Source organism: Xiphophorus couchianus, chromosome 24 (assembly GCF_001444195.1).
Source record: "Xiphophorus couchianus chromosome 24, X_couchianus-1.0, whole genome shotgun sequence".
Lineage (NCBI taxonomy): Eukaryota > Metazoa > Chordata > Actinopteri > Cyprinodontiformes > Poeciliidae > Xiphophorus > Xiphophorus couchianus.
Genome location: NC_040251.1, coordinates 12,629,474 through 12,639,164, shown reverse-complemented (window position 1 = coordinate 12,639,164; position 9,691 = coordinate 12,629,474). Strand labels below are relative to the sequence as shown.

At 39.8% G+C, this 9,691-nt stretch overlaps 1 protein-coding gene across 1 annotated transcript; it reads left to right on the top strand.

Moving 5' to 3' along the window:
• On the top strand, positions 1-7,103 carry fam110a (family with sequence similarity 110 member A). The gene is made up of 2 exons (XM_028011758.1): positions 1-155; positions 5,743-7,103. The coding sequence occupies exon 2, from the start codon at positions 5,861-5,863 to the stop codon at positions 6,983-6,985; it is 1,125 nt and encodes a 374-aa protein (XP_027867559.1). The 5' UTR covers positions 1-155; positions 5,743-5,860; the 3' UTR covers positions 6,986-7,103.
• Positions 7,104-9,691: the final 2,588 nt, after the last annotated feature.

The window sequence follows — 9,691 nt, the reverse complement described above, 5'->3', positions numbered from 1 at the left end:
GGCGTCGGCCAGCACATGAGTTGTCAAACAGGTTTGTGTTGTTGCGCTGGTAAACGCTTGTTTCGGACACATTCATGCGGGAGGATCAGCGTCCCGAGTCGGCTTGTGTTCAGCAGAGACCCCCGGAACCCGCGGCTCCGCTCTTCACCGCTCAGGTGGGTTTTTAAGGGAGAAAAAGCGAGAGAAAACCGCGAAGTTACCTGCTTCCTAATTAAAACCGACTTAATCTTGTCAGGACTGGACTCCAGCGTTTACAGGCCCTGAGGCAGATCTACCTGAGGGCCGTTTTTACTGCTTTTTTTGCCCCCCCCTCTTTGTTTTTGCTTCCTGTCTCTCCTCATGTTTGCCTCTTATTTCCCCCTCAGCTCAGCAGCATGTTAGAACTTGAATTAGAAACATTAGTGGCTCTATTTTTGTTCCTCTGACCCTCCCCACCCCCTCTAACATTCCTTCCTGCTTTGTAACCCACCAGCCTGCTGCTTTAATTATATTTTTCTGCTGCTGTGGTTAATTTCCTTGAGACAGGTGAGGACCGGAGGTTTCTCCCAGCAGGATCTTGGACCAGCTCAGCCTGGAATGGCAAACATGCCGAGAATTTAACTGGCAGACGCAGACTGGATAGTTTAAGCACACACTTGATCTTCATTAAATACAGACTTTTCTTGACCTCCTTCACTTTAGAGGCTGTGTTTTGGGGGGATAACCTATTTTAAAAAAGGGATGCGGAGTCATTGTTCCCTCAGCAGCAGCTGTTGGGTCGTGTGATCCGACTCCAGACAATAGCTGGCTGACAGCTGTCCTGATGCTCCCTCAAACGCATCTCTTTTCACAGCCAGGCTGCAGATGAAGTGTCAGTTTTATTGTGTCTTTGTCTGCGATAAGATGGATGGCTGTTCAAGTCAGACTTTAGCCAGCAACCAGCTATTGAACTTGGGACTGGGGGACCCCTACTTGGAGTTGTAAATAATCTCAACTTATGTAAGCTTCTCTTTAGCCTCGCCATTGCCTTCCTGTGCAATTCCGCTCGAAAAATAATTAACACTTCCAGCACGGACCGGGTTTTCTCCCCTTCGCTTGGATTCCCTCCGGGCCAATCAGCGACCAGCAGGGGCCGTTGTGCACGATGACGTAGATTTTCTGCGCTGTTTTTATAATTGTAGTCAGCCGGTAGTTTTAGCCATAGACATACGCAGACGCCTTTTTCGATTATTAATCAGCGCTTCCCTGAACACAGCGATGGTTGATTGACTAGCTGTACTTGGTGCTAACGTGGCTAACACGAGTAACAGTTTAGTCCAAAGCCTTTTCTGCTAAAATAAAATCTTTAGTGTATGTCAGATACAGACACATTGCATATTGATCTGTTTAGCTAACGTAAGACTGTGTAGCAGACAGGCTTCAAGGTGTAGACGTTGTATCAGTTCTGCCATTATGCTGTACTTAGCTAACGGGAAGCTAAGTGTGTTTGTGAGACGGCCACGCACGTGACCACGTAGAATGGGCATCAACCAATGAAAAGCGGCCCCTCTGGTAAGGTCCATTGAGCGGGTCGGCCTGTTGCTGCGATAGCGTCTGCCATATTGAATGTGGCCTTTGTGCCAGTAAGCTAATACAAGTAAATGGACCGAACTTCAGAAAATGCCGTTCTACAAAGTATTTTAAGTTAATACCCGTCATTGACCGATTTTCTCACACACACTAATATATTTGGGAATCAAATAAATGACTAAAGTCAGAGTTTCTAACTTTTGATGTGATTATTTAATTGTTTTGTGGGATTTCTGAATAAAGAGCACAATGTTTTTATTTGATAGAAATTATTCTGATCATTTTTATATTGACATTGATGAACAGACACACACTTTTACAGTGTTTTATTAAATAACATATTTACATGATTCCATAATTTAATGTACATTTAACATTTCAAGACAAGAAAAAAAAATTTTCTTGTTTTTTATATATATTATTGATAAATGACTTGATTTATCAAAGTCATTGTTAAGTGACAATGACTTTGATAAATCAGCCATTGTCAAACATTAAACTACATATTTATCTTTTTTCTGGAGAAAAAAAAAATTATTACAGTATGTCAACTCTGCTATTGACAGCAAAGAGTGAAAATAATTCTAACAGAGTAAATTATTTTTACTTCATTACATAAGCTATATTAATACAGTAATATTTCAGATTGAGATATTGAAAAATACAAAAATATTGAAAGAATAAAACACATTTATTTATTATACTGGGAACACTGGCCACAGGCAGGGCTTCAGTCTGCTGGTCACACTGGGAGAACTCCAATGACTTGTGAGACGTCCTGGTACACAGGCTAAAGCGAATAAAACCTGGTTTAGGTTTTATACGTTTTAATAGCCATTTTTTTGTTAGTCTTTGATAGATCTGATATACTTAATGTCATTGGGGAAAGAAAGCAGCAAAGCGTGGTTTCCTTTCAGTGAATTTGTGACAATAAATATGATGTTTAGCCAATAATAATACAACATGATATGATAAAAACAATCCAGACCCTTTTTCATGAAATCCCTTCTACAAATCCGTCCCAATGTTTAACAGCAGCTGGAGATGTTAAGAGCTCCTTTTGAAATGAGGCTCGTATGAGTTTGTTATTTACAGGATGAACAGATGAACATATTTTGCCTACAGTTTTATTTTCTGGGGATGGACAGAAAAGGTTGTGAGATTCACACCTTTTAAAAAGCACAGAAACACCTGAAGGGATGGCTCCACATACCTCGGCACAATCGGCAGATGGAGTATTAAATTTTTTTTAATAAACTTTATTTATTATAATAAACAACAATATAATTGTAGATGGAGTATTACATTTTTTTTTTTTAATAAACTTTATTTATTATAATAAACAACGATATAATTGCAGATGGAGTATTACATAAGAAAGAAGCGAATACTTAGTTCTCATGTGACGTCACACTTCTGGGAACTCTTAACTGACACTGACTTGGCAGGCAGTTGCTATGGCGTTGCCATGACGATAAAGTCAAGCTTACTAGCTTTTGCCTGGTGCCTAACTTATAAACAACATAACATTTACTTATATTACTTGATCACAATTTTTGAGTACTCACTTCTAAGATAAGTGAGTGATATTTACTCACTTATAACACTTACTGCCGAACTAATAAAATTAGCTTAGCTAATGTAGCTTTTATCTGCAAGCTAAGAACATGTAGCCTACATGTATGTACAGTACGACACATAGGTGTACATACCACACAGAACCCAGAACCTTGTTATTCAAACGAGAAGGCCAAGCTGTTAAAGAATCAATTCAATTCAGTTCAATAGTACTTGATTTAATGGCCCTTTGAGATCAATAAAGTTTTTCTGAATTGAATTTGAATCGACCAGAATAGCGCAGTAAGGCAATGGCCAGGCTACGTCTGAAGTGTTTTTTTTTACAAAATGTAAGTTTCTTTGTCTTTGAGAGTAAAAACTTGGATTATTATGCCATTATCAATATATTACTTGAAAGTGGTATCAAAACAGCAACATCAGTGTTTATCACAATAATTACTGGGCTGATTTATCATGGTGACAAGTTAAATAGTGATTAAAAGATTTATTGAAATAATTGTTAACTAATCAAGTGATCAATTAATCGTTAGCCAGAGTACACAGACTGAAAAAGAGCAACATACTCAGAGAGGTAATTTAGCCCAAAACTGTACTAAAAATATACATTTTCTATTTTGGATAAAAGAAAAATGTGCATCCATTGCGACTAAAAGAATGTAATGTTATTGCATTTTTGTTTTTAAAAGATGAATTCAAATATTTTCATTTCGTACATTTTAATGTATTTCGAACATTGCATAAAAAAGGGTTAAAAGAAATATCTTGAATGTGCCAGTTTATGTGATTAATTACTAAAATAGTTTGTTGCATCTTGTTTAGGAAGGCTCTTTTATGCAGCAGGAACATTAAAGCATATAGAACCTGAGGAGATGACAAACTAACGATTATTTTAGTAATCAATTATTCTGATGATTAATCAAATGAATATTTTTTCACATTCTGCATTTTACCTCAAACTTTTTTTAAAGTAAAATATTAGAAATACATTAAAATGTGCCAATAAACAATGTTAGCAATTTGTTAAATTAATTTATTGTTTTAATATCAATCCATCATGATTAATCACTCCAGTCTAGTTACAGTCACATTGCAGTGTATTTTATGTGGCCGCATTATGCTTTAGGAATGCTATTTATGCAGCAGGAACAAGGAAGTTGCTCGACGCTGATGGAAAAATAAAATCTGTCTTCAGTTGTAAGTAATCCATGGATTAAAAATTGGCAAATTCTGCAGAATTTTTGCAGTTGTGACTTATTGTTCTTTCAGCAAATGGCCTATTTTTGAGTCCGTATACAGTATATACTCCGGCTAATGATTAATCGATTAAATGAGTTGACAATTATTTCAATCATCGATTAATCAGATTAATTGCTTCAGCCCTACAAGTAGCTGAAAGAAAGTCTTAAGAAATCTAGTTCATAGTTTGAATGATTGCAATATATTGCAGCCAGACAACCAACTGCTGTGACGTTAACTTTCTTCTGCGCGTGCGAGTCTTAAATCCTTCACACAGAAGAATCACTGCGGTTGGGTTTAATTAATAGCATCAACGACCGTGCAAAGAAAACGAAACTTTCAGCAAAAAAAAACCAATCAGAAATGAGCATTACACTAACATAAAATTACCACCATTTAGCTATGCAAAATGATTAGTTTTTTCTGCCTTAGAGACACAGCTGCTCCTCTGAGTTTGGAAACTGCTCCTTCAGACTAGCCAGCAGCAATTAGCAAACATTTAGTGGAGCTGTGTATCAGCTGAGTTAATTATACAATCTACCGTATTTTTCAGACGATAAGCCGCTACGTTTTTCCTACGCTTTGAGCCATACCGGTGCGGTTTTTCTGTGGATTTTAGTGTTTTCCACCAAAATTGGAAATCAAAGAAGAAAGTGCTAATTTTCATTCAGAACAAGCACATGCTAGCAGCAGCCAGGACAGAGAAATTTCTTCAAACTCATCTGATGCAACTTTTAAGTTGAAGGCTGTCGATCTGGCAGTACAGGAGGGAAATGGAGCCGCTGCACGTAAACTCGGCGTGAACGAAACCATGGTTCGGCGTTGTAGACCGAGGGCTGCGTCTTTAATAAATCCAGCAGATTTATTAAGCCCTCAGCTGGGTCCTTATGGAAAATCGAGAGCGGCGGAGATACCAGCCGCTTATAGTTGTACGTTTCCATTTTTTGTCTAAAATTTGTAGGTGTGGCTTATAGTGTGGTGCGCTCTATAGTCCAGAAAATACGGTATTTCTCAGTGAAACTCTAGCAAAACGTTAAAAGGTTAATAGAGGAGCAACATTTTGATGACTTCCTGAAGGCGGAGGTTTTATAGAAACAGAGACACAATTTCAAGACCTTTATCAGGAAGTAAAATTTATTTTATGACATACTGGGTATGGACAGCATTTTCATAACAAATAAAGTTAACATGGTTACTTGATTGTACTGTAAATGGTCACATAGTGACCCTTTAAAACAAAATGTAGTGTGAATATTTTTTGCTTTAATGGGTGTGGCGTTTTGGTGGAGTATGTATTCGTCCAAAGTTTCCAGAAAAGTGTTGTAAAAGTTTTATTGACGTTATTTACTGAGAAGTGACTGACTCCTCTGCTGTCCACAGGAAGTCCAAATGTCAGGCTGCTAAAGGTCAGCTGAGGTCACATCTCTTGGTCATGGCAGGACGATGATCACCTAGCGCTCTACAGGAAGCCACAAAGTGAAAACAGGAAGCTTCAGTCATGCCAATGGAGGCGCTCCAACATCCGTCAAGGCAGCCGCTGAAAGCTGCTGTAGGAGTTTCTCCTCCACGCCTGCGGCCGAAGGGTCCGCTGGGTCCAGACTTCTACAGACGCGTCCAGTCGGGCGCCAGCACCCCGAGGCAGAGCGCCGTGGAGAGACTGGAGGCGGACAAGGCCAAATATGTGAAGAGTCAGGTGGCTCTGTCCAAGCAGCAGCCGGTCCGGGCGCCGGAGCTGAAGAAGCCGCTGCTGAACCCCAGCACTCCACTGCGGCCCACCAGGAGGACCCCGGCCCAACCCAGCCCCAAACCGGAGGGGGTCCAGCTGGACCTAGAGCGCCTGAGCAGCCTCATTAGCGACCTACCCAATGGACCCCAGTGCGCCGCCAAACCTCCAGCACCGCAGGTGAAGGCAAAGCCGCGGCCACCTCCGCGCCCTGACTGGCCCAGAGCCGCTACGGTGAGGCTAAAAGCGACCACCCCTGCCACGGCAGACGGGCCGGTTTGTCCCGGGGCGCCCGCTGCTGGGACAGTACGCAGAGTGGACGTAATGCCCCAGGCGGGCCAGGTGCGGCCAGGCTCCAGACCGCCGCAGTACGTGCGGCAGCCGCTCCAGCCGGTTCCGGTTCATCCCCAGTTTCCTCTGCATCCGACCACGTCCCGCCAGGGGCTCTTAGTCCAGAAAACGATGGCAACGGTTGCTCCCAAACCCGAACCCTTGGCGCCGGCGTCCCCCGCCATCACCAGGCTGTCCTCCTCCAGCTCCAGAAAGCGACCCTCTCTGACCCGGTCCAAGTCGGACATGAGCGACCGGTTCTCCCGGGCCGGCACGGAGCTGGAGCGCTTCTTCAACCTGTGCGGCCTGGAGCCGGTCGACCTGCAGGACCTGCCGGCCTCCAGCTCCGACATCGTGTCGCTCGCCCGCTTCCGGAGCGTCAGCGCTCCCGGGTCCGAGTGCGGCGCCTCACAGAGAGGCGGCGTAGAAGAGGAGGAGGAAGAGGCCCCGAACCCGGCGGATCGGGTTCCTTACGGCGTTTCTGTCATTGAGAGGAACGCCAGAGTGATCAAGTGGCTGTACGGACTGCGGCAGGCCAAGGAGAACACAACGAAGAGCACAAACCTGTAGCACAAATCCATGACGGCGCATTGGACCGATGTAGATAGGAGAAAAAATCTAAATTTCACCAAAAATCTCATAAGTTTTCTGAAAAATTTTTTTTCTGAGCTCCAAAAGTTGAACATTTGTGAGAAAAAACTCAGAAACGTTGAGATTTATCTCAAGTTTTCTAGAAAAAAACTTGGAAAGGGTGAAGACTTGAAATTCAGAATATTTTCAAAAGTGAAATTAATTTTCACTTTTAGAAATTCAAAGTCTAGAAATTTCTAAAGGTCAAAAATTTGACTTTTGAAACTCGGGAAAAAAAATTGAAATTAGAATAATTTCAAAATGTGCGTATTTTCCAGGTAGATTTTAAACTTTTGGAGCTCAGAAATTTCTAAGGTCTTTTTGTTAGTTTTTTTCAGAAATTTGAGACTAATCTCAAATTTTCAGATTTTTATTTTTTTTCCCTCAAACATTTTTACTTTTAATATTCAGTTTTTTCCAGAAAATTTCAGGGATTAATCTCTGAGTTTTTTGGTGGAAAATTACTTATTTTATTTCTGTCTACAATGGCCCTAACAAATTATTCTGCAAGTTCTACCCAGGGGTGTCCAAACTTTGTCATGTGTCCAAAGGAACTGGCTACCAAGAGAAAATTAAAACCCTAAAATGAAGAAAATAAAGTAGTCCTCTTTGTGTAGAAAAGGGATGTTATTCATTGTATATCCAAATTGTTTTTAAAGGATTTTGCACATTTGTTGCATTGAGAGGAATTTCCAGATTCTTTTTGGCTGGATTGAATTAATTTATTCTCGGAATAAGAACAGGATTTGTTCTAACAGTCACTTTCTTTGAAAATGTTCACCATGTTCACCAAGTTTAATACATTTGATGAAAGCTGGAGCAAAGTCGGCTTTTCAGTAGAAGTTTCTGCAGATGTGGTTCGACTTATAAAAACTTGTTTATGAAACTATAAGTACTTTGTGTTGTATTCAACACTTTCCATTGTAAGAAAATGATGTTGATTATAAATTTAACCGTATTACAACTAAAAAGTGTTCATCTGCTTCAAGCGTCGGTGCTGGACAGGACAAATTTGTATCATTTTTGAACTGCAATTGTGGGGACCGCACAAAATCAGTTTGAGGGCCACAAATGGCCCCCGAACCGCACTTTGGACACCCCTGATCAGACTTAAAATTGGGTAATTTCTGCACTTTTGAGACTAAATGTAAAAGTGGCTGAAAGATCAGCAAAAACACTGCAAAAACTTAAGCATTTTTGTTCTAGTTTTTAATGCAAATGTACTTGAAATATATATATTTGAGACAAAACTAAAAGTTACTTGTAAGTTTGTTTTGTCTTAATTTAAATCTACTAAGACATTTGTACTTGAAACAACACCAAACATGCTTGGTAAGATTCTGTTTTTGCAGTGAATGGAGAATTGTCAGTTTGGGCGATGTGGATAAAGAAAGTCTGTGACACTTTTTTTACTTTGTGAAAACAATCAGGTTGTTTTTCTCTTTTTGCTGTTGGAGCCATGAGACGTCGTGTTTGATGGATCATGTCCTGCTGGAAACAAAACGCTTAAATAAAAAAAATGACAAACTACAGAGTGACGAATGTGAATCAACTCAAATGAGATTATGTTACTAATTCAATTTGTTTTCTATGCAACCTGCATGCCGAGGTGTATCCACAAATTATTCTCAGGTTAGAGAAGCACTTCAACATATTTTCACTCAAAATTAAAAAGTAGAAGTTAAATTAAGAGTAAAAAAGTATTTGGTAAAAAGTCTGCTGATGTACTGAGTAATGACTGAGTTGTTTCCACATAACATATGAAGTTATGTGGAAATGTTGGCATTGTAAAGACCAAAATTTAAATAATTCATATAATTACAAAATCAAGCAAAAGAAACATTAAAAAAAGTTTCTTTAAATATAAAATTGTATGTACTTTTGGTTAATATATGTTCCTCATGTAGTGACTATCCAAAAATGTAATTCAAGTAAGAGTAGCAGAACTCGATGGTAAAAAAGTACAGCTTAGTAAAAATACTTTTTTACTCTTCTTGGATGGCTGCTTTTTTACTTCAATAAGAATATGTTGAAGTAGAATTACTCTTACTTTAGTACAATGTTTCTACCCGGCTCTCTTTACCATAACCCTAATCTTTGGCTCAGAAACCAGGTAAAAGTTAATAATAAAAAAAAGTTTAACTCTAAAACTGAAATCTGTGCTACATAAAGAAACTGAAGTGAAACTGAATAAAACCTGGCAGTGGTATGAATAGTTTTGGGCCTCCCTCTGCCTGTTTGGATTTCAGTTTTTCTGCCCGCACCGAGCGACGCGCCTGTGTGGGCTTGTCCATGAGCCCACACACTCAGGGATGTGAAAGTGTGTGGGCATGAATCCACGAACGTGGCTCAGTTTGAAAGCTGATTCATCCTTTCATCCAAAAGCTTTTTATGCTTCAGTGACTCACAGGTCAAGTTGTTCAATAGGGGAAACTATTCTTCTGAACATGGTCGGGTTTTGGACTGAAGTGAGAGAAAGCAGCAAGCCAGAAGAAATTATGATCATTTTTTAAAAGATAAATCTAATTATAATTATCCTCCTTACTGGCAAGAAATTACCAGTGAATAAAATCTTTTTGTTTGTTTCCTAATGAAAAATTTTGAAAATTTTCTCAGGTTTTCCACAAGAGGTCAGAAGAACCTCTT

Coding starts and splice junctions, on each gene's coding strand:
- fam110a (XM_028011758.1), top strand. CDS start 5,861: ATGCCAATGGAGGCGCTCCAACATCCGTCAAGGCAGCCGCTGAAAGCT.